General features: G+C 39.4%; 14 protein-coding genes across 14 annotated transcripts; 6 read left to right on the top strand and 8 right to left on the bottom strand.

The window, feature by feature from the left end:
- Positions 1–910: 910 nt before the first annotated feature.
- On the bottom strand, positions 911–2,353 carry TIM50 (protein translocase subunit TIM50; the record flags this gene model as incomplete). Its single annotated transcript, XM_018368388.1, has 1 exon — positions 911–2,353. The coding sequence occupies one exon, from the start codon at positions 2,351–2,353 to the stop codon at positions 911–913; it is 1,443 nt and encodes a 480-aa protein (XP_018218968.1).
- Positions 2,354–2,682: 329 nt separating this feature from the next.
- CWC27 (putative peptidylprolyl isomerase CWC27) lies at positions 2,683–3,591 on the top strand (the record flags this gene model as incomplete). Its single annotated transcript, XM_018368387.1, has 1 exon — positions 2,683–3,591. One exon carries the CDS (start codon positions 2,683–2,685, stop codon positions 3,589–3,591), a length of 909 nt encoding a protein of 302 aa, XP_018218967.1.
- Positions 3,592–3,638: 47 nt separating this feature from the next.
- VPS28 (ESCRT-I subunit protein VPS28) lies at positions 3,639–4,367 on the bottom strand (the record flags this gene model as incomplete). Its single annotated transcript, XM_018368386.1, has 1 exon — positions 3,639–4,367. The coding sequence occupies one exon, from the start codon at positions 4,365–4,367 to the stop codon at positions 3,639–3,641; it is 729 nt and encodes a 242-aa protein (XP_018218966.1).
- Positions 4,368–4,626: 259 nt separating this feature from the next.
- On the bottom strand, positions 4,627–6,075 carry RGL1 (Rgl1p; the record flags this gene model as incomplete). The annotated part of the gene is made up of 1 exon (XM_018368385.1): positions 4,627–6,075. The coding sequence occupies one exon, from the start codon at positions 6,073–6,075 to the stop codon at positions 4,627–4,629; it is 1,449 nt and encodes a 482-aa protein (XP_018218965.1).
- Positions 6,076–6,399: 324 nt separating this feature from the next.
- On the top strand, positions 6,400–6,996 carry HTC1 (Htc1p; the record flags this gene model as incomplete). The annotated part of the gene is made up of 1 exon (XM_018368384.1): positions 6,400–6,996. The coding sequence occupies one exon, from the start codon at positions 6,400–6,402 to the stop codon at positions 6,994–6,996; it is 597 nt and encodes a 198-aa protein (XP_018218964.1).
- A 196-nt stretch (positions 6,997–7,192) lies between these two features.
- On the top strand, positions 7,193–8,077 carry DI49_5392 (uncharacterized protein; the record flags this gene model as incomplete). Its single annotated transcript, XM_018368383.1, has 1 exon — positions 7,193–8,077. The coding sequence occupies one exon, from the start codon at positions 7,193–7,195 to the stop codon at positions 8,075–8,077; it is 885 nt and encodes a 294-aa protein (XP_018218963.1).
- A 338-nt stretch (positions 8,078–8,415) lies between these two features.
- BTS1 (farnesyltranstransferase) lies at positions 8,416–9,423 on the top strand (the record flags this gene model as incomplete). Its single annotated transcript, XM_018368382.1, has 1 exon — positions 8,416–9,423. One exon carries the CDS (start codon positions 8,416–8,418, stop codon positions 9,421–9,423), a length of 1,008 nt encoding a protein of 335 aa, XP_018218962.1.
- Positions 9,424–9,485: 62 nt separating this feature from the next.
- Positions 9,486–11,369, bottom strand: MUK1 (guanine nucleotide exchange factor MUK1; the record flags this gene model as incomplete). Its single annotated transcript, XM_018368381.1, has 1 exon — positions 9,486–11,369. The coding sequence occupies one exon, from the start codon at positions 11,367–11,369 to the stop codon at positions 9,486–9,488; it is 1,884 nt and encodes a 627-aa protein (XP_018218961.1).
- A 436-nt stretch (positions 11,370–11,805) lies between these two features.
- On the top strand, positions 11,806–12,276 carry DI49_5389 (uncharacterized protein; the record flags this gene model as incomplete). The annotated part of the gene is made up of 1 exon (XM_018368380.1): positions 11,806–12,276. One exon carries the CDS (start codon positions 11,806–11,808, stop codon positions 12,274–12,276), a length of 471 nt encoding a protein of 156 aa, XP_018218960.1.
- A 32-nt stretch (positions 12,277–12,308) lies between these two features.
- Positions 12,309–13,862, bottom strand: UBP16 (putative ubiquitin-specific protease UBP16; the record flags this gene model as incomplete). Its single annotated transcript, XM_018368379.1, has 1 exon — positions 12,309–13,862. The coding sequence occupies one exon, from the start codon at positions 13,860–13,862 to the stop codon at positions 12,309–12,311; it is 1,554 nt and encodes a 517-aa protein (XP_018218959.1).
- A 482-nt stretch (positions 13,863–14,344) lies between these two features.
- YTA6 (putative AAA family ATPase YTA6) lies at positions 14,345–16,687 on the bottom strand (the record flags this gene model as incomplete). The annotated part of the gene is made up of 1 exon (XM_018368378.1): positions 14,345–16,687. One exon carries the CDS (start codon positions 16,685–16,687, stop codon positions 14,345–14,347), a length of 2,343 nt encoding a protein of 780 aa, XP_018218958.1.
- Positions 16,688–16,977: 290 nt separating this feature from the next.
- Positions 16,978–19,542, bottom strand: GCR1 (transcription regulator GCR1; the record flags this gene model as incomplete). The annotated part of the gene is made up of 1 exon (XM_018368377.1): positions 16,978–19,542. One exon carries the CDS (start codon positions 19,540–19,542, stop codon positions 16,978–16,980), a length of 2,565 nt encoding a protein of 854 aa, XP_018218957.1.
- A 1,596-nt stretch (positions 19,543–21,138) lies between these two features.
- Positions 21,139–21,984, bottom strand: GPI2 (phosphatidylinositol N-acetylglucosaminyltransferase; the record flags this gene model as incomplete). The annotated part of the gene is made up of 1 exon (XM_018368376.1): positions 21,139–21,984. One exon carries the CDS (start codon positions 21,982–21,984, stop codon positions 21,139–21,141), a length of 846 nt encoding a protein of 281 aa, XP_018218956.1.
- A 151-nt stretch (positions 21,985–22,135) lies between these two features.
- Positions 22,136–23,074, top strand: DI49_5384 (uncharacterized protein; the record flags this gene model as incomplete). The annotated part of the gene is made up of 1 exon (XM_018368375.1): positions 22,136–23,074. One exon carries the CDS (start codon positions 22,136–22,138, stop codon positions 23,072–23,074), a length of 939 nt encoding a protein of 312 aa, XP_018218955.1.
- Between the last annotated feature and the right edge of the window lie 260 nt (positions 23,075–23,334).

The following is a 23,334-nucleotide window of genomic DNA, read 5'->3' as shown; positions in this document are numbered from 1 at the left end:
AAAAGCGATATAGAAAGCGGATGCATATCTTCTCACAGCTCCGCGGCGCGGCCACCCTCTTTTTTTTTTTTTGGCTTTTGATTTGAGCTCGTTCTTCTCTTTGCTGCCAGCTTTTTTCCCATGGAGATGAGGCGAGCGCCGTTTCGATCTGGTGCGCCACATGCCATAATGACGTCGTGAAGGCCGTCGCGCCCCTCATTTCCGTCGCGTTGCAACCTCGGCCCGCCGGGTACTGCCTCAAAACGGCGGGGCACACCGGGCAGTGCCCCTCTTTTTTTCAGGCGCCCGGGCAAGAGGAGAGCTCACCAGCCACGGCCAGCACGCCGCCCGCGGGCACAATGGCCGCCCGAATCCTTACATAATCCGCCTTCTGCGGTGGCCCTTACGTGAGGGGCGGAGTCGTATGTGCCGGTGGTGGTACCTGGCCCTGCCGCCCGGCCTGGCGGTTTGTATTTCCACGGAAAGAGCAGTCGTTCTGGTTTTGTGTTGCATGCCCGGAGTTAATTCTGTTTTGCAGCGGGTACCCTGACGGCGGTCTTATGCTCGGCGAAACCGTATAGCTTAAAGCCTGAGGGTGGTAGTATAGTATGTACGAAGCGGACGGAGGTTTCTCCGTATGACGCTATGATAAATAAGATCCATTCGGCCATGTTTTTTTTTTGGTGTTTGGTGTTTGCAAGCTACTTGACAAAAGCAAAACGCATCGCATTCATCCGTATACATGTGCGATAGCACCAAAAAAAATAAAAAAGTGGTGCATTAGAAAATTTACATACGCATTAGGCTTATTCACATGACCATAACAAAATGAGGGATGTGTATACATAGATACGTAGATACATACACATATACACAAGAGAGAGAGAGAGAGAGAGAAAGAGAGCGCGCGCGCGCGCGCGCTAGATAATGATCATTTGGATTCGGCACTCTTCTTCTTCTTTTTTTCCTCTTCGAACAGCGCGTCTACCTCCTTTTGCTTTTCCATTTGCATCTTCATTTGCTCTTCGGGTGAGGGCAGGTTACCTTCCACGTAGTCCTTTAAGGTGAACGTCTGGCCGCTCATCTGTTCCTGTTGTATTCTGATCTTTTCCTTTTCCTCTTCAATCATCTTCATAAACATTAAATAGTTTTTTTGACCCTCTTCGTGGATTAGGTCGAGCGGGAACTTTTGGCTGCCGCCCATGTCGTTGGTGACACCAAGCGCTTTTAAGGCCCAATTGCCATTAGAGCCGTCTCCGTGAAATTTAGCCTTCAATTTTTTTACACGTTGGTCGAATTCGGTAGCAAGGTTCTTCTTGTCTTGGAAACTGTCCAAGATCGGTCTAACATCCTTGGTTTGCTGCGTGGCCAGATACTCCAAAAATGGAATCAATCTGACCAGTTTGTCGTCTGCCTCACCGTTCCATGGTTCCATTGGGATGGCATTTTCAGGTTGCAGTTTGTAACTGTTTGGGTCGGTGTCGATGATGATGACTTTGCTCAAGTCTCTGTTCAATTTCGAAAGATCCTTGATGTGCACACCATCTTTATAAACACAGTGCTCTTTGAATAAGTTATAGGAAACAAATGCGTGAATAGGGTCCAATTTTTCAGCAATTTTTTCAGAGTACATCATATAATTGGACGAGAACAAAACAATTTCGAAATACTGCGACAAGTAACCCAAGAAATAGTCGGCGCCGGGTCTCTTCGCAGTTCTCCAACCATACTTTTGTGACCACTCAGAGTGGACCAGAAAGTCTTCTAATGTAATGACCAAGGTTAGTGGCCTTTGGTATGGTGGTGGTGGTGGTGGAGGTAGTAGATCAGGGAAAGGTGGTTCTTGGAAGTAAGTGAACATGGAATTGAAACGAGCTTTGAATCTTTTGTACATTAGTGACATCGTGTAACCATTACCGATGTCTTTCTTCAGTTCTTCCTCTTCTTGAGGCTCCCAATTTCTTGCCATATAGATAGTACCACCTGCTAATGCAGACAGTGAGAAAATATAAAACCAGTTAGCATACTTTTCTCTCTTTATGTCCGTAGAAGTTTGTCTTCTCCTCTTGGATTTTTCACCCTTGGAAGAAGGTTCATTCTGGCCTTGGCCTTCCCCTTCCACTTCCTCTGCTTCTCTTTTCCCTTCGTTTTTGGCTTGACCATTCTCATCAACATCAACACCGGCTTTGAACAACATGTCATTCGTAAGAATGGATTTGGGCTTGTCGTCCTTTATTTCCTTCTGTAACAGCGTCGACGAATTGGTTAAGAGTCTCTTGGACACCTGTACCGATGCCAATGTCCTAGCAGCAGCTGGAACAATTCCAAGGGCCCTTGGGTTTAGTCTCACTGAATTTCTCAGAATAGATAGCATTGCGGATAGATGTATTCTTGCAAAATGAATCCGGTTGCGAGTTCTGGAAAAGAAAAGTCAATAATAACGCCAAAAAAACTATTCACAAATGGGCGGGCGTTAGACGGTTCTATTTCGCTTGGTCCTGGCCTTTTTCTCTTGGTCTCTTTGTTGAAAATATGTTATTTCATTATTTAACGGGACCAACTAACTTTTCCATTTTTTTTTCCCTTTTCCGGCGTGTCTAGAAAAAAAGGTTCAATATCCTGAAAAAGTAATGGTGCAATATATATATATATACGTGAAATTGTACGTGATGGGCTTATGGGTTAAAGTAAACAATTGACATCATGTCCGCTAACATCGAACCGCAGACAACAGCTAAATGCATACTGTACACTACAAAGGGAAACATTGCCGTTGAATTGTGGGCTAAAGAATGCCCCCAGACTAGTAGGCGATTTTTAACAAAGCTGTCAGATGGTACCTACGTCAATGGGAAATTTAGTGAATTGAAACCAAATCAACTCCTAAGGTTTAGTACAGATGGTACTGCTGAGAAGTGCGCAGTCGCGCAAGAGAGAAATCCGCGGATAAGGTTCAGTAAAGATGGGCTATTTGGATGGGATAGGCAAAGAGATACGTGGTTTATAACTGTACAGGCAGATTCCAAACATGTCTTGAACGATTGTAACGTATTTGGAAAAATCGTCGGTAAATCTATCTACGCCTTCAGAGAGATATTGAGTGGTGAGATCGAAACCACCACTCAAAACGATGAGGTTAAGCAATTTATGTACCCTGCAGTTTTAAAAAGTTCTGAAATTACTATACCGTATTTTAAGGATATCTCTCTTTCAAAAAGAGGACATGATAATGATGAGGAAATACGACAACAGCCAAAGAGGAAGCTTCAGAGATCATCGAAAGTAAAGATGGTATATGAAGATGAAGATGACGATGATGGTGATGATGACATTAAAGATGACGTCTTTGAGAATAAGCCAACCAAGAGAATGGTTCTTCCTGCATGGATCAAGGATAACCAAAGCGTTCAACCTAAGCCCGACGTGTCCGTAGATCAGCCACAACACCCCTCATCAGACACTGAACCGGTAGAGCTGCATGATCAAGCCGACCCACCAACTAAAGACCCAGAGGAAGTCGAAGAAAAGGTGATCGATAAAAGAGAGCAAGAAACGTTGGATATGTTAGCCAAATTCCAACAGCAAATAAAAAACAAAAAGATTCTCAAATGAATGTAAAAACTCTTGTGAGTATGTATATTTATGGGCTTAAAATGTTTTTAATCTAATAAAGCATAAAAACTTTTATAAGCTAGATCTAAATCAAACAATAATTCTCTTATCTGAGTTTCGTTCAGGGTATCGCCAATTGATAACTTATTTATTTTGACAATCCAATCGATCAGTTTCGATCTGTTTTCAAAATCATCCCTGGTGACACGGTTTATGCTGATTAATAGTTCTGCTAATAAGGGGTGCAATTGATCCTTGGCATTATAGTTGAGTTTCAAGGCATCCATTACGGTGATGAAGTTACCGGTGGCTTCGGCGACGTATTTAGCATTAAATTTTTTATCGCTAGAAGAAGCCTGCTCATTACCGCCCGACGCAGCAGTGATGGTGGTAGAGATGGCATGTTCTGCTGTTATCGGTATACCTCTTTCCAGTCTCGTTATTGCGTTTGAAGCTGTAATGTTGTATTTGTCTGAGAACGATTCGATGGATCGGAAATGTTTGTTGATTTCGTCTTTATTCTGCGAATTTAAGTAGATCTTGAACTGCTTTAATAGCTTATCGACCGTATTTGTGTATTGAGTATCGTTTATAGAGTCCTTCAAATACGCTTTTTCTACATGATCTAAAGTTATTATAATGGAATATATTTCAGATAGTGTTTCGATGATTTCTTTGTCTTTAGACGTTATAGAGTTGTCAAACAGGGGTACCTCGTCACGAAGTAACTGGAAAACATCGGGATTCTGATTTAGCGGTATATCTGGTCTTGACATTGGTGTGCGGTATGTGGCCCGGATAATATATTGCTATTAAAAAGCTATGTACAACTATAGTTATAATTAACTGTTGTATTGTGTTCTTTTTTTTTCAATGGGAATGAAGGCATTGTATTTTTTGTCTCTATACAGAAGTAGGGCGAGAAAATGCGGAAGGAAGGTTACCTGATCGCAGTGAAGAGTATATAATACACAATAGCATAGAGATATCAATATATATTTCGTTTACGTATACAATGTGTTACAAGAATCCGTGTTATTGTATGACGGGGACTCTTTTTAGTTTAGAGGGGTCTATGCGGSTAATGTCCTTTTGTAAATACAGTATATTGAAACTATTATTTGTTTCGGCGTCGTTGAAATAGTAAATTATTGGCGGTAAAGAGGGGTATTCTAAACAGTTCGCACTGGTGTTGCTGTTGCTTACGTTCTTTTTCTTGATCTGTCCAAAGGTTTTATAAAATTTCTTGGCAAATTTGGCGGTTTGCCTTTCCTGCGATATTAAGTTTTCAATCAGTGGTAGTTGATTTATCGACCAAAATGATATGATTATGGGATGGTTAATTTCAAAGTTTTTTAAACTTTTATTAAATTTCAATTTTATTGACAGAGAGTGAGAAACATTGAAATGCTGGCCTATTGTGCTTATTGAATTATGGTATTGTAAAGGTATATCATCGACTTTATTTATTAATAGTTTGGTTTCAGGACAACTTGAGTCAGGAGATTCGAAACCTTGTAGAAGTTTGTCCTTTGTGAACAATTTTATGTTGAACTGGAAATGCATCGAATTCATGGAAATTGTTTGGTCAACTGTTCTTATGGAAGTTTGCAAAACGTTTGAAGTTTGGGTGGATGAGAATTCGGATTGGTTTTTCAAAATTTCCAAGTACTCTTGAACCTGCGTAGTAATCGATTTCAGTTTGAGTTTGGACTTGAACTTCTTCTTTGTGGAGAAAAGCGTCGGCGTAGACATATCGAAATCATTCGGGGAAGAACTGGTGGCACTATTTGGGAATGGATTTAGCCTAATCGATATGGAGAGCTTCAACGTATCATTGTCCATGGAAACGCACGGATTTTCAATGGAGTAGTTGATCAGAAATTTTTGGTCCGGGGAAGTGATATTTGGTCTGTTGATCGGTCTGAAGTATGACGGTGAAGGGAGATAAGTGTATCTTTCGACGTTTATCGGGTAGAGGAAGTTCCGCTTCTTGTTCGAGGTTGCCCCGGTGGCATTTGCGTAGGAGACTGTACAGTCTAGGAAAGTCTGCGTCTTACCAAATTTCGGGTTATAGTTTGTCTCTTTGATATCGTCGGGTAGACCTATTGTCAACGGTATATCTATGCCGATAAGATCGTTGCTGTTACTGCCGGTGATATCATGGGTAGGGTGGGAAAGCACAATGTTTTTCTTGTAATGAACGGTAGTGTTCTTGTTGTTCGTATCCGAATTGCCGTTAGGGGAGTCTGAAGAATGATTGAAGGGAGCGAGAGAGTTGTTGGTACTACCGTACAGGTTCTTGTTGAAGTAGAGTTCGACGGTTTTTAGGATAATTTCAATATTTACCAGATGGAAAGGCAACGAGTCATTGGATCGCACTCTTAATTGGCATTCGATTCGGGGCAGCGTATCGGGCAAACCGGGGCAACCACGTATCACAGAATTATAGCTTGGTTTCAGTGAAATGACAGGGTATGTCATTTTCGGGATTTTTTACGTGTGTCGTTAAACAAACAGAATGTACACAGAAAGCATCCCACGAAAAAAAGCGTCTCGGAGTGACAATAATTGTGCCAGCTAAGTGAGTGGGGGGGCGTATTTAACCAGCGTGCTTTTGCGATTTCCAGCTTCCTATCTTTTTTTTTTTTATTTTTCTTACATTAACCTGATTCGGAGCGCGTTATATAAGTCATGACAATATAATAGATATGTATATATATATATAGATATATAGAAGATGAAAAGGTGGGGCAGACAAGGAACATTGCATTGTATCCGACACACTATCATCAACGCAGAAACGCAATGCAGCACGATATTGTCGGCAACAACCAGGTGGAGGCCTGCGAGTTGAAGTGGGACGAGATCAAGGGCATCATCGAGTCCGGAGAACTCGCCCGCCTGAAACGAAGTAGAGAGACGACCGAGAAGTACCACGAACACAAGAGGTTGACCAGCGGCTTGGACATGAACCAGTACATGTTGCAGCAATTAGGATGGTCATCAGACAAGCCGCAGTCCCAGGACGCCGTTGAGAGGGCCTTCAGTGAGCGGGCGCTGTATGTTCTACGCGCCAACGACTTCCCGTACAGCTTCGAGCCGGGCGTCGTGCACCTTGTTCTGTGGTCCAAGATCGCCCTGCCCGTCCATTCCCCAGACAAGGCCGTGCGCGATGCGGCCCAGGCACGCCTTACCGCGTTCCTTCAGGCACAACCGCTGCTGCGGTCGCTTGTGAGCGCGGGTCACGTGGCCTGGTTTGTCAATTACCCGGCTCTGCAGAGCGTTGCCCGGATCTTCCACGCGCACGTGCTACTGTTCTTCCCACGGAACTGCTACTCCGCGGAACAGGAGCGCGTCACTGTCGACGAGATCCTGTCGCACGGCTTCGAGCCGCTGGCCTAATGGAAAAGACCTCTCCTTTTCTTTTCTTTTGATTTTTCCAGTCCGCCCAAAAGCGCTACATACTTTTACTACCTACGTACATAGTCTTATTAATAATGTTAGTGGTAATGCGATGAGCTGATACAGAAAATCGATAAACCAACCACACACATACACATACACAATACAGAATCCTGAATCTAGTACACAACAAGCAATGCAAATGCAGCTCAGGAAAAGGAAAAGGGTCGATTATACGGGCAAAAATTCAGCGTCCGATCCGTCCGTTACTACAATCATACCCACTATAGTCGTCCCTAAGAAACGCAAATTGAATAAGCCGGGGATGATTGCGCCAGTCATTCAAAGCACCACCGCGACACTGAGCAGCTCGAATATCATAATACCGAGACCTTTGCAGCGCCCCAGCTTCCGCAATAGCGCCGAATCACCCACACACGATGATGGCCTTGAAGTAATTCCTGTGTTGGAAATTCAGAAGAGTCTTTCAAGTTTGATTAAAAGACAGGAAAGCTTGTTTTATAAGGATTTGAAAAGGCCGACTCTAGTGGGTTTGAAAAATTTCGAAATGCTGAGGCTACCTAACGACTTGCAACTTTTACAAAACATCGTAAACCTGCTGCAGTCGTTCGACCAACTAAAGAGCAGCAACCTGAAGCCAAGGCCGGCTGGCGTTACTGGTTCGAAGGCATTCTCTCAAGCGCACTCGAATAACCTGAAAAAATTAATCGTCGAGAAAAAACATCTCTTTAGCCACCCCAATCGCAGCAGTACCGCCCACCAAAATGACGTTCTCATTCACGAAATAGCGAACCTGCATTCCATAAACCTCATAGACCTGCTGAACCTGGAAATGTACAACAGCACCAGCCACGCGAATAACACCGGATCGCAAACTACAGCGAATTCCATGACGGTTAACAGTATTGTGAAAAAACTCGACAAGCCAATCTTGAAGGAGAGAAACAACGGTTTGATGTGGCCTCACAAAAGTAGATTCAAAGCGAAAAAAAACCAATCTTCGCAAAACGACTCATCATTGATCAATAATACTAACATCACTTTATACAACGATATATAGCCGCCACTACATAAAAATAAAAACACATCTGCATCTTCTCTTTCAAACGCAGCCCTGTAGAGTGTTCCGAGGACATTCTGCTATCACATGTGCCACCAATTCCCCTTATGCAATTCCCCTTATGCTTTAGCAGTAGGTAGTATAATTTATTTCTGTACATATCTGCACGCTAATTATGATATTGATCAACACTTTCTTTCTTGCTTCGCCTTGCCTTCGTTAACGATTTTCTGAAGGAAAAAAAAAGATAGATGTGCTTTCAAGACAATGTAAGGCGTATTTCCAAGCAGACAACAGAATAGAAACAGAATAAATTATTCACGAATCAGGGGGGAACAATGGAGGTCCAGATAGACGAGCTGATCAATAATGATCCAGTTTGGTCCAGTCAAAACGAAACTTTGATTTCGAAACCCTATAACCATATTCTGTTGAAACCAGGTAAAAACTTCAGACTGAACCTAATCTTACAGATAAATAGAATTCTGAACCTACCTGAAGACCAACTGGCCATCATCTCACAACTAATTGAGTTCCTGCATAACTCCAGTCTTTTGATCGACGATATAGAAGATAATGCTCCCTTGAGAAGAGGCCAAACCACTTCCCATTTGATCTTTGGCATCCCATCCACCATAAATACCGCAAATTACATGTATTTCAAAGCCATGCAACTCGTATCCCAACTAACCGCAGAGCCGCTACTCTACCATAAACTAATGACCATCTTCAATGAAGAACTGATTAATCTGCATAGAGGCCAAGGTTTGGATATATACTGGAGAGATTTCCTGCCTGAGATCATACCCACCCAAGAAATGTATTTGAACATGGTCATGAATAAAACGGGTGGTCTTTTCAGATTGACTTTGAGGCTCATGGAAACCCTGTCTCCTTCCTCGCACCACGGCCATTCGCTGGTTCCGTTCATAAATCTTTTAGGTATGATCTATCAGATTAGAGACGATTATTTAAACTTGAAAGACTTCAAGATGTCTAATGAAAAAGGCTTCGCCGAAGACATTACTGAGGGGAAGCTATCTTTCCCCATCATCCATGCTCTAAATTTCACCAAGAACGAACGTCAGACTGAGCAACACGATGAAATCATAAGAATTCTTTTATTGAGGACAAATGACACAGATCTAAAACTAAAACTGATTGAAATTCTAGAATTCCAGACTAATTCTTTGAACCATACAAAAGATTTTATCAATCAGTTAGTGAACATGATAAAGAATGATGACGAAAATAAGTACTTGCCCGATTTGACCCAGCATTCAGATACTTCTACCAATTTACATGACGAGCTATTATATATAATAGATCATTTATCCGAACTGTGAATCAAAAAAGCAGACCTCCTCCCCCTTTTGCATTTATATATACAGTATTTCTTATATACGTATTATTGCACCATCTTTTGGTATATTTCAAATAAATCTTTTAGTTCGCATATAGTTAAATCCTCAAATTTGTAGCCTTTGTATTTCTTCCATGACTTTTGGAGTTCCTTTTTCTCAATACTGTTAACACTAGCATTAGCACCTACTGTCAGATCACCTGTAAATTCACGATTCCCACGTTCTAAAGACGCCGAAGATTGCGATGATGATGACGTTGACACGTCTCTGGAAATTTCTAATGTATCTCTATTGATTAATTCTATGGACAACTGGGACGAACTTCTTGGTATGTTCAAATTGTTGTTGTTGTTGTTGTTGTTGTTGTTGTTGTTGTTGCTATTGCTGTTATTGTTATGAACAGTATTGCCGCCAACGGCGTTGGGGTGTGGTGGCGTATACGATCTAATTTTACCAATAATATTCTTCAATGATGAGTCAAAGACAGTTCTGAACCCATCATATGAATTTGATCTAGTGACATCCGGTCTTTGAATAGTAGGGGTTACAATTTCTCCCATGTTACCACTGCCGTTGCCGTTGGTTTTATGCATCACGCCGTTATTTGATGGCAATGCGACTTTACTACTTATTGAACATTCTAAGATCTTACCTTCGCTTTCTGTTAACTTATCTTGCATTTCATTTGAAAAATCATTTTTAGTTAAGCCTTCAACGAATACTAATGCAGCTTCCAAGTTCGTTAATGCAAATGATTCCGTTTCGACAAGTTTTTTCTTATATCTAAACAACCTGATGAATTCTGCGTTTAAGAAAATATCACGCGGAACAATAGTGATGATGTAGTAAATTAATAACGATAAATAGTCGTCATTGGACATTTCTTGAGAATATGTCATGATCTCATGCAATTTCAGTAATGCCTTGATCTTTTCACATGGCGAAATCGAATGGTATGTAAATTCGAATAAGATTTCTTTGATCTCTTCAAATTTGGGTTCTGGATCGATACCTTTATTAAGACTCAAAAACTTTATCAAATTGATTTTATTCATTATAGAGAGTTTTGATAGACAGAGTATTTTATCATTCAACAGTTTATTATATTCTGTAAATTCAGTACTGTTTCTAAACAGATTTCCAACTTTGAAAGTTTGTAGTTGGTGTGTTTTGAAATTTTTTAATTTATTTGGTGAGGATACAGATGTACCTACTATAAGAATTTTCTTAAAGACGTCTCTTTCACAAAACTCCATGTACTTTTCAATCCTCATATTGTTCAATTCATTGATTCTCAATTGCCTTTTGATCTCCTCTGGTGATAACATTTGAGTGACATTATTAGAGTTTGAAGTTGATTCATTACTGAACAGTGATGAAGACCTCCTTGGTCTCATGATTGAATTTCCACTGCTACTCCTACTCCTTGCAAAAATTCCGCTAAGTCCACTACTCAATGTTTCTTTAGCAGCTAAAAATGAACTAGGGCTCCCGTTAGTACTATAGTTACCATTATTGGTCATTGAACTGACATGCTGAAATGACGCTTTATCAAATTTTATGTAAAAGCTTTGGAAAAGACTTGACAACTGCAATACTGATAATGGCCGTACGTATTTGGGCTGCTTTAAGTCATCAATAAAAATATCGATTAATCTTGACAACTCTGGTGGTAAATTACTAACACCATTTAATGCATCGTCAATTTCTTGCTTGGTCAATGTAGGGGATTTGGTACCATCCGGCGTTTCACTACATGCAGATTTCTCATCGATATCACAACTACTTTTTTCGTCGCCACTTTGATCCTCGTGCAATATTGGTTGAAATTGCATGCTACTTGTTGTGTTTTTGTATGATTCCCTAATCGATTGGTTTGGATCAAACCTCGGGTTTGTTATTGGAGGTGTGAATAACTGCCTAGCCATTTGATTTTCTATTATTGAAGTAGTATGCTCTTTTTGATCAACCTTTGTATTGTGCTTCTAAAAATACCCTTTACTCTCAAAGGAATTATTCTATAACTATCTAAGGAAAAACCGATTCCCTTCCTGCTCGAATCGATAAACAGCGCACCAATTTTGACTAAAAAACAATAGGCTAACGGCAGTATATCTGTGATGTATCTTTGCTATGGCAATATATTTTACTTGATCTTCATTGGGAATCGAATAAAACTCGCTTATGCCACACTTTTTTTATCCGAGAACCGCTCCTTTACGAAACAAATTTTAAAGTGTATACAGTACGAAGGTAGTGGTCTGTTTCTACAACGGGGCTCGGATATAGGTTACAAGGCATCACGTTAAGGACAATCCGGAGTCATTGAAGTTAGTTGTAGGTTTAGATGATTTTTTTCTTTCCATGAGTTCCCGGTTTGCAAGAAGTGATGTCAACTCGAATCATATTAGGAAAAGAAACCATTCTCCAGATCCGATAGGAATTGATAATTACAAAAGAAAAAGACTGATTATAGACTTAGAAAATTTATCTCTAGATGAGACAGGCCCCAAAAACGCACGCACAGACGATAGTAACCTTGTTCATAACAACATAGCATTCTCTGATGCCATCCACGACAAGGCTCTGAAAGACATCATCAAATCCTCAACAGGCAATAATCATCACAGTGGGTCGATATATGACAAGATTTGGGAACGCCTAAGAGAGGAGAGACTACAAGTTATAAAATGGGCTGACTACAAGGAAGTTGCTTATTCGAATTGGTGGAGGTGGTTTCATAATCAGTTTGCCCCAAAGCCCACCTATGATGGAGAGGCTGACACCGATGTTGATATGTTGGTCATAGATACTGACGTGGATATGGATGAGTAATTCGTCGCTAGAAATTCGCATATACAAAATGATTATTTATTTACACGTTCGTAATATAGCATATAAGCATACTTCTGTTCGTTTAGAACTGTTGAGGTTTTACTTTCCTTTATGTTAGCATCAGATATTTGCCAATAAGGATACTTTAGAGCACTTTTAACTTTTTTGTACCTTCGTTTTCCGTTGCAGTTCTTCATAGATGTAATGGTTTGAATGTGGTTCTTGGCTTCAACATCATTATCAATGATAATTGATGCGCTTTCTACGTAAGAATCAACTTCACTGTCAAAGAGAATATCACCCTTACTTCTGTAGCAAACGTAGTGGCCGCGTGAATGAGAGCCAGTGTGCTTCACAACACTTTTCAAATCATACTCGATTTGTCCGTATTTTGCTAATGTTCCATTCTCGATGGATGCGTATTCTGCAAGTTTTATCGTTTCTTCAAATTTCACATTACAGGGGTTCCTGGTATATGTCATTCCATTAAATGTAGATCTTGATAAGTGAATTACCAAGATTTCAGGCAGTTGAACTACTACATCTTTTTTTATGACTTTACTCTTCACATTAGATGTACGCAATTTATCTTTTGCGTAATGTTTGATGTACTGTTCAACTTCTATTGGTAGGTCTTCGTTAATTGAAGCATCATTCGCATAATTTCTTAAGACATCTAATATTGTCAGTTCTTCCTGTGAACAATTTTTGAAGTTTCTATACTTTTCATGGTTTAGGATGGCCCTGATTTGACAAATCAAGCATGAGTAGTCTTCTATGATTTCCGTTTCATCGTTCGCCAGAATCTTCGCTAGTTTCTCTGATGATTGTTGTGGTACCATCAGTTCACGAATGAATGACTCTTGATATGATGGTTTTGATGTCCTGTTGCATTGTAAGCAAGTCAAAAATTTGGAAGTTTGGCCCTGAAACGGAAATTTTGGTACATTCGAATCAGACATATATTTAGTATATTCAACTAACTTCGAGTGTTCTTCTTGTAAAGTTTGTAACAAAAGTAGCGTAAATTCATGCGCATCATTTTGTTGAGATGAAATTTTTGACTTGAAGATGGATTCCAATGTTTTTACCACTATTTTTGGAGATATTGTTTTCTTATGCTCTCTTATAGACACCAGATCCGAAACTAAACTCAGAAGGCTTTCATGCAAGAGGGTAGATGATGAAAGCTGGCCTCCACATCTATTGACGTCTATAATCTCACCCATTGCAAGGCTTTCTCCCTCTGCATCTCTGGATAAATCGGATTTCAAATCTGGTTTATTTAATTCTCGAAGGATCAAGTTGATCGCCTTCAGATATTTCACAAATCTGGGTATGCCGGCCAAACTCTGAAGCGATGAAGTTATAAAACAATCATTTCCATTATTTATCAAACCGACCGTCGTATATTTTCCGATTCTTTGCTGAGAATTTCCAAAGACAAGCGCATGTAAATTGGGGGCGATTATGTATAGAGAGAGACCAATTATCAACCCACATGAAACTTTTTTTGCTAGAGAAGCCGGAGAGCTTATAAGGTCATTTAGTCCAAACTTATTATAATTGTGATAACTACTGTACATTCCATATACCCCTTGTGTAGTCGAAGACGAAAAGTGCTATCAATAATAACTATTCGTGGATCTTTTAGAGCGAATCTAAGATGTTAACGTTTAGATTTGCTAAAAATTTCTATTTTCCCATCAGCCCAAACCAATGTACTTAGTGATATCTAAAGGCGACCGCTTAGTCGAATTGTCGAATTCACGTTGAGTTTCCTTCTAATCCCTAGTGATATATTTCTTAAAATTCACCTCCATTGCTTTATTATTTTTAATGGACTCGCTCTCACTAGATTTAAAAACGGAGTAGCTTTCTTAAAGGGTGACTTTTTRAAAACTAAATGTAAATAAAAGATTAATTTCAGAACACATAAATTTGCCCTTTTAGTTTACTTTTAATAGTACATAGTGTACATACGTAATAAAATCCGGCCAGTAAATATTTTTTAAAGAAAAATTGCAATTTTCATATGCGTTTTTCTTTTATCAAGATACCCATACGTTCAAGCACCGGTACTACCAAATTTATTGGACCAATCCTCATATTCTTGTAGGGATTCCGGCGATACACTTTTCTTTATTGTCACTAACGAATTTTGAAAGTCTTTGATTTCAATTCCTCTAATCTTATCGAAATCTGCAAACATCAGCTTATCTCCTAAATCCCTAATAGGTTCCATTGCTGCTTCTTTTGCTAACGATGTAAGGTCAGAACCGGAAAACCCATCCGTTAATTTTGTTATTAATTCATAATCCAGATCCTCCAAGTTATTCTTTTGCTTAGCCATTAATCTCTTCAAATGATATAGTCTAGTTTCGTAATCTGGAAGGGGAATATATAATCTTCTCGAAAACCGTCTTCTTGCTGCATCATCAATAGCCCAAGGTAAATTGGTGGCTCCCAAAACAAGTACTCTGCTATCAAGCATATTCGTTTGATCTTCAGCCTGAGCAGTCGCATTTGATAACGAAGACCATTGAATGAGAAGCTCTGTTTTGATTCTCCTCGACGACTCATTTTCATTATCAGAACGAGCAGTCAACATCGAATCGATCTCATCTATGAAGATAATAGAAGGTGACAGTTTTTTCGCCATGTAAAATAATGCTCTAATCAGTTTTTCAGATTCACCGAGATATTTCGATAGTAAAGAAGATGCACTTACACTGAAGAATGTAGAGTTGGATTCTGTTGCAACCGCCTTAGCGATCATTGTCTTACCTGTTCCAGGTGGGCCAAACAAAAGCATACCTCTGATAGGTTCTCTGAGACCTTTGAATAAATCTGGTCGTAAAAATGGATAAACCACGGCCTCTTTCAAAGAGTTCTTAGCGTTTCTTAACCCCGCAATATCATCCCAATATACTTTTTCATCTGTTACCAAGATTTCATTAAGGATCTGTTCGCAGGCGCTTCGATCTACTCCTTGAACGGACTTTAATATGTCTTCTTTTTTGGGATCCATGGATAAACTTCCAGAGCTTTCCCTATCAGGTGTAGCACTTTTGGAACGTCTTGGCCTCGGTTCGGTAAATGTTGCAGTCTCCGAAACAAGTATTGGTGAAGTAGGCACCGAATTTGGTTCATTCTTCCCGGTAGCTTTATTGCCGTTGGCTTTATTCGATTTTAAGTGCGCATTTGTAGACGAACTCCTTGAAGGTTTACTGTTTTGCCTATTGAAAGTGGGTGATTTTATGATCGGTCGATTGACCATTGGCTTTTTGTAATCATATCTTTTTTTTAAAGGTTGAGTTGATTTATACCGTATTGAGGGTTCATTAGTAGGTAAGCCATTATTACTCATTTTTGTTTGATTTGCCCCACTTTGATACTGAGACCAGGCTAATTGTGCAGCCATTCCTATATCTGTTGCTTCCATTGATTTTCGTACTGGAGTGCACGTTTTTTCGTTGGCTATTCGTGAAACATCAAGCGACCTTCTTTTGCTTACGGCGTTATCAATCTTTCCGACATATTTCGACTTTAAAGAGGGATTATCAAGGCTAGCTCTTGATTTGTAATTTGTTTTCCTATCATGTTTTAAGGTTGATATACGTTTCTTTTCCGCTTGCTCCCTATGCTTGCGTTGTTCATCTCTTTTGACTCTCTCCTCCTCTAGTTTTTGTGCCACTTCATATTCGACTTTTTCCTTAACTTTTAACTCAATCAATTTTTCCCTTTGGAGTTCTAATTCCTTCTCATACTGACGATTCGCTTCTAATTTTTCTTCTTCTTCCAACTTTCTTGCACGTCTGATATTATCTGCCTGTTTATTGATTCTTGCCTCCTTTTCGTCAACTTCTTTTAGCTTATCCTTCTTGGAACCCATTTTCCAAAGTTTTGGAAAACGTAGACTGTTTCCTGTCTTAAGACCCAAAACAGACGAGGATGATGAGAGAGAAGAACTATTGTTCCCCTCGGTCATGAGTTTTTCTGTTTGACGACGTGAAATCCTGATGTCTTGGCCAAGTATTTGGAAATCTTCAATAACGCTCTTCAATTCAGGATGATCAACCACAAGGTTTCCTAGTCCTTTCTTTAGAACATATGTCCTTTCAATTTTCCGTAGGCCCTCATTGACGTATACCAGTAGAGCATCTAGATTTTTGTGAATTTTTCCATAGATGACTGGTTCCTTATTACCTTCACCATTGTCAATTTGGGTTGCTAAATTTTTGTATTGACTCCTGACGACGGAATAAAGCAATTGCAAAGACTGTGCCAACGTGAAGTTCTCAGGTATAACGAACTTCTCATGTGCCATAATCTCTAAGGAAGTATTACTTGTCTTTCGGAGTTCCTTTATATGTAATGCCTTTCCTGTTTTGCTTATAGGTTGTGTCATTTTTTATTTTTCAGAATTTCTGATAGTCAATCCATTGAATGGATTTTCCAAGTCCGCCAGGTTCTGGCATTTGAGATTCTCAAAATGAGTGGGAAACATAAAGTCATCCAGAAATGCCTGTCAAGTCATGAAATAGAAAACGTTTCGATATTTACACATAGACATACATATACACAGGTATACATATATTTATTTTTATAAAAGTTATAAATAATCTTAATGAAAAGTTCTCGTTATCGTCGCTTCGTTACATCGTAGGGGAAATCATTTCGTTTAACAACCTTATTAGGCTATGAAGGTGTGTTATGTTGTCTTTTGCAGTACTTGAGCTTCTCATCTTCTGTCATTGATCTAACGTTCCAATTTTTAAAATTCTCAAAAATACAAATCTCCTTGTTATTTTTGGTCAAGTTTCTAAAATATAATGATAAAGAGTTCAAAGTCAGGCCATTGTTTATCCTGAACTTCTCTAAATCTCCGACCAAGATTTTCCTTATGTCTTCCCTCGGTTGTTGAGGATTCGTGAATCTACCGAGCTTTATGCCACGGTCACATTCCGTTTCAATGTAATCCATAATGATTCTTCTTGTAGGGAAAAAATGGGAATCTTCGCTAACTTTCCATCTTCGCCAACCATAGTTCTCTATTAATTTCTTTATCGAAGATTTCCCATTCAAACCAATATACCATTCTGCATATAAGTCCCATATTGTCTTATTTTCCCTAGACAATTTATATTTGATGGCCTCATTCGGTCCTGCTTTGGATCCTTTTTTATTCATCATTTCAGATTTGGGTGCATTTTGCGAGAACGATGGGGATACCTTTGTCATCGTACAGGTTGAATTTGTGGCTTCAGTGGAACCATTGATAGTGGAAATGGGCACTAGTTTTCCAACATCTGTACTACATGGAGTACCGCCATTGCTATCTTTGTCAAAATCTTTCGGCTCGGGGCTATTCTCATTTGGCGCTGAAGTCTTTGACATAGATGTCAGTTCTTTAGCAACATCGTCCCCAGTTGTTTCTATGGGACTCTCCGGCATGCTGGTAGTGGAATCATTGTTTGGAAGACGTGGTCGCTCGGCAAGTTTTGAAGGAGAATCTTCAGTAATCTTCTTAGAGTTATTGTCTGTTGTTGAACTTGAACTACCACCGACTACAAAATCTGGGGAAGGCTGATATTGTTGAGGTGAACGGAGGGATTCCGCGGAATTCGCAGCTACAGCTGTGTTAGCCAATGTTGAAAGAGGCAACCTTGGACTCGAGATTGATTTTGAAAGTAACGAATCAAGAGCTGTTTGAGACGGCGTTGGTTTATCGTCCAGCTTAAATCGTTTACTGTAGGGCGATTCATTGATAGGTGATGGAGAAAAGGGACTGCCCGTTGCTGCAGACGCTATTGAACCTGGTAACGGTAGTCTCCTCTTCTGAACTATATCTTGCGGCTGCGGTGCCAAGGTGTTGAAAATTGGCTGTATAGAGTTACTCAGGCTCGGAAACATATTAATGGGTGCTAGGGCAGGACTACTGATACTTTGGCTGTGGCCCTGCGATTGCCCTTTCGAGTCCCTTTGCTGAGTTTGAGTTTGAGTTTGAGTTTGAGTTTGTGAGTTTGGTTTTGAGTGACTCGAATCGATCGATTGAACTAAATTGCTCAGTATATTCGAATTGATGCTATTCTTATCCAATATCAATATCCCCCCACCTGTGGAAGATGCATAGTTTTCAGACTTCGATACGGATGCTTGGTTACCTGAAAGGAGTTGTCTTTGTAATTGCAAAATTTGATTACATACATTACCTACAGAATTCATATCCGACTTAAGCTGTGTAATCTCTTGACTTAATCTAATGTTCTCTGTAGTTAATTTCTTCGACAATTCTATAAAATACGAGTCAACTTTTTGATTCATTTCCTCTGCGGAAGGGTTTAGAAATTGATTCTCTATTCCTGTAGCGTTGTTTAGGGAATCTGTAGCATCATTGTTTAGGTTTCTGATGGAACTAATTCCCTTAAATTCCCCGTTTTGGAAAAGTTCAGGTATAAATTTGGAAATAAATGTTACAATGTTGGGTAACAATAGAGGATGCTGACTTAAATATCGGAGATCCTGAATTGCTACTCTACCCATGAATTCGAATAATTCACAGAGAGAATATAGCTTATAATTTGTTCTATCTATAAGAAGCATGTCCTGCTTCAAATACGACAGCCACGGAAATACTAAATCAAGCAATTCTTTGGATGGTTCAAACGTTTGTGACCTCAGAACTTTAACGCTTGAATTGCTGTTTGGGTTTTGGTTTTGAATATAAAGTAATGGGTTAGAATTTAAAGAAACGAAGTTTGCATCTAGTAAGGGCACTGTAGTAAAATTCTCAATTGAGATTGGGGGATTAGGATGACTCCATCGTATAACGAAATATATGGCCAATGCAAATATTGGACATTTAGAGATATCAGGATCACGAGAAACTGTATTAAAATAATCGTACGGTTGTGCTGACACTCCCTCATTTAGCTTCCTTAGCGTCAAAGAATCAGGGTAAGTTTGGTCCACTATCAAATCCACCAATTTCAAAGTGTTTAGAGAGTCTACATTGACTTTGAAATATGACTGTAGAATATATTGTGCAATGGAATAGAAGTTTGAGCTCGTGCTGGTACTATCAACACTTGTTTGCTGTTCCAATTGAGAAAGTAGGACGTTTAATTGGTTAGTATTTGGTCCATATGGTTCTTTGTCAGTATTATAGGAAGCTGATGGCACACTTTGTGTCCTTACATTACGTTTTATCTTGTTATTCGACCCTTGAAATGTTCCTGACATAGCTTGGGCCAGAAAATTCATCCTCTAGTACACACACAAACACAGAAAGCACTCAATTGACGGCTTTTTCCCTCTTGTTATTGGTATAGGTACACTTTCAAGGAATAGTTGTGTTTATATTTACTTACTCTTTTAATAATTTCTTTCTTTTAAGTTTTTGTTGCTGTATTAGTAATCCATAGCTGGAACCTCAAACACTATTTTTTAAAAGAAAGTTGTTTATTTTTGCTTTTGTTGTTGTACTAGTCTTTTTAACAAAATAGATGAAAGATATGTGACTTTATCAAACAGACTGAATGAAGAGTTTCGTGTATAAAATATTTTATTAAGCTCTCGAAATGATAGAGCTGGCCAGTTTTTTATTTCAATTCTTAATATTGCACTAGTAATTTAACACTTGTTAGCAAGCTATATTGCATAAGCAAGCAATTCCTAAAAAAAGGTTCAACAACCAAAAGTAATAAGTAATGAGAACAGGATAGTGTGTAAGGCTGCAAATATCACTGAAGGGTCAATTACAATACAAGGGATAACAAGTGAGGATCAAGGAAAACTCCATACCCATCGAAAATCTCCCAGATAACATTATCAAAAAACTGTGTAATAATCATACCATACCATTTTCAATATATATCGAAGACCAATTGAATATAACCGCCGTTGGTCACTTGCCGACTTTCCCGCTATTAAAATGTGATTTGTTTACCGATGAAGCTTCACCATTACAAGACGAGTTGGGTGGTTGTCCACTGGATGCTTTTAATTTCTGAAACAAGAAGTTCGAAGCTCCGGAAAATTTTACATTTGTGGAAGCCGGGTGCACAGGTTTTAAAGCGATCGGCGTAGGGAGTGATAATTATGCCGAAGAGGTGTCAGAAATTCGGTACATTAGTGACGTGCGATAGCCATCTGTATCATAATGGTCGGTATGGGAAGATCTTAAGAAGACAGGCTTCCTGTTTAAATTTGTTTCAGCACAATTTGGAAAGAAAGAGGCTGCGAGGAGCTGTGTTACGATTTTAGACGGGCTCCAACTGATTTTCGCTACATTCGTGGCACTTACTGCTCTTTTTTTCCTTCTGAGGCTCTCCCCTTTCAACATTAAGATTTCCCCTCCGGGTGATATCGCCGACGTGAGAAAGGAAAACAGGAAGCCGCTACCAAGGAATAAGCGACTGTAAATGAGGAGTGCTTTACTCTACACGCCTAACAACTTGTTCAGTCCATTGATGATGTGCAATATTCGTCAATATCCCTGCAATTACCTGCGTAGGGGGGCTTTTCTTTACAGGTTTCTTGCGCCTCATTTGAGGTGCAAACACCCACTAATGGATCTTGAAGATTAGTAGCTTGCTCATTGGAACTCTGAAATGTGTACTTTAAAGGCTTTCACTTATTACATCAATCACTTTAGGTTGGAAAACCCAATTTGGTTAATCTTGTTTCATTACAAAGTAGTTTAAGGTTTGAATTTATCAAGCACTTTGGCAGTTATCATAACAATAATATATAAAATGAGGTTGAAACGAGGTCGAGTTAAGTCCTAAAAAGCGGCTTCGTAGACCGGATTTGATGACCTCTTGTTTAATGCGCAAAGAAAGTGTTCCACGAAGGAGGCTAATCCAAAATCGGAGCTCTTGCATCCCATGTACTGAGTAAATCGTTATCTTTTTTATGATAATTGATTTTCCAGTAAATGAACCACCTAGGTAAAACTATAATATAAAATACAGAAGCAAAAAAAACCAACAGCATATAGATCCAACCGAGAGTAACGTTAAGGAAGGAGTAAACAATGATATTTGAAATTATTGGTACCACCTTACTTGTCACTGATAGATAACTGGGTAAAATGATATTCAATTGAATACAAATTAAAAGAAAACAAAATACGTCAATCGTGGTTGATAGTCTTGATGATAAAACCGCAACTAGGGCAACAAGTATATTAGTAGAGAGATTAGAGGGTTTGTGTTTAGAACTTGTTGAAGAAATAACGAAAACGTACCATACGGATAGCCAAAACGACAACGTCCATATAGAATCAGATGCAGTGGTCTTAGAAAGCGATTTGAGGACTGGGGAGAGCGTCAACATTGCGAACGTGATGATTAATGAAGATTTGATGTCGATGAATGAGGATAATAAAGGGTCAACTTTCTTCCTTGAGATAACCAATGTTAGGAAAGAAAGGATAATAGTTGGCGGGATAGGATTGTAACCGTAGTAATAAATGTAAGTAAAAGTAATGTAAATGAAGGATGTGTTTAAAACGGTTTGGTAAAAACTTATAAAGTCCAATCTAATTTGAGAGCTTGCGGCTTCAGATAATTTCCTATTGGACTTCTTACCGCTTTCGTTATTTTGTCTTATTCTTAGCTCAATAAAGCTTGGATCTGTATAGTTATCCGGATACTCTTGTTTTAGCCATAATAAACGTTTCCAAGGAGACATCTTACTCATTACACCTGGCTAAAAAAAAACCAACTATTATACGTGTAACCTGCTAAACTTCATGCGAAGATTACAGGGGCAGAGAGTTCGGGAACAGAAACTTTTAAAGATTCCCAAGTTGACTTCGACAACCGTTTGGCTTCAACGTCTTTGAAAAAGGATGTGTACTCGTGAATTACTTACAGTCGATGTGGAAATGAAAGTTGGATTTTTTACTATTGATTTCACGAAATTGCTAGCCGCGAGTTGGAACAAAAACCGGTACATCAAAAGTAGTTCAATGAGGAACAAATACTCAACACGTAAACTATATCGATGCGTAATTCTAAAGGATCACCTTCAAAAAGCAAGCCGATATTCTAAAATCTGTGACTTCATGGATGATCTCAAAAAAAAAAGCTCAGTGCGAAGGCAGGTGACGAATGAAGACGATGAACAATATGGCGGTAACAGTCTACACGAACTACCCAGGACAATACCAAATGTGAATCCCTATACCAGAAGCCGAGGGTTTCGGCCATCTTACTCCTCCCAAGGACCTGCAACGAGAAGCTTGTTCAACAACTTTTACAACCGTTCAAGTGCCAATACGGTAGGAAATGACACGATAGACACTGATAGTGTTAGTTATAATGGTGTTTCCAAATTTAGAAGAAATAGCGTAGATATACCCCTGCAAACTCACAATAGACTGGAAGTACGACCTACAGTTGACAGACAAGATTATCTATGGAGGGGAATAAACGCCCTTGATGACGTTAAAAGACAGGCACAAGCAACAGAGTTGTACGACCAGTTTCCACAAGGTTTTGAGAACAAACTGATGCGGTTGAGGCAAGCGCATAGCAAACTACTTCAAGTATTAAGAGACCGTAATGCTAAACTAGAGGAAGAGCAACGTCGTGAAGTGGCAGTCGCAACGGCCGCTGCCATGATGACAAGAACACCATCACCCACGGGCAAATCTGTGGGCGACGAAGCCACTAGCAACAACATACACAGTAGCAGCGCGACTAGAAATCCAAATGGGCCAAATGTTGATCCTGAAGAGGGAAAGTATGTTCAAGAATTAGTGGACACTATAAGAGTATTACAGTAACTAGGGTTATTCTTTAGGCTGAAAAAAAGTAAGAAATGTTAAGGAGTTATACATTTTAGCAGAAAGCGTTACTTTGCCTTACTTTGAGCTGCAGATTGTAAAGAATTCACTGAACAACCCTTTGAACGGCTGCTGACCTGAAGAGTCCTCAAAGCAAACAACGAGCTCGGTGAGGGTAGACTGATAGAAATTGAACTGCTTTTTTCTCATGCTTTATGCGCGAAAAGAATCCCACCAGAGGCCTAATGCCTTTTAACAGT

This window comes from Saccharomyces eubayanus, chromosome XVI, assembly GCF_001298625.1.
Source record: "Saccharomyces eubayanus strain FM1318 chromosome XVI, whole genome shotgun sequence".
NCBI classification, from domain to species: Eukaryota; Fungi; Ascomycota; class Saccharomycetes; order Saccharomycetales; family Saccharomycetaceae; genus Saccharomyces; species Saccharomyces eubayanus.
This window is presented reverse-complemented; position numbering and strand designations above follow the sequence as displayed.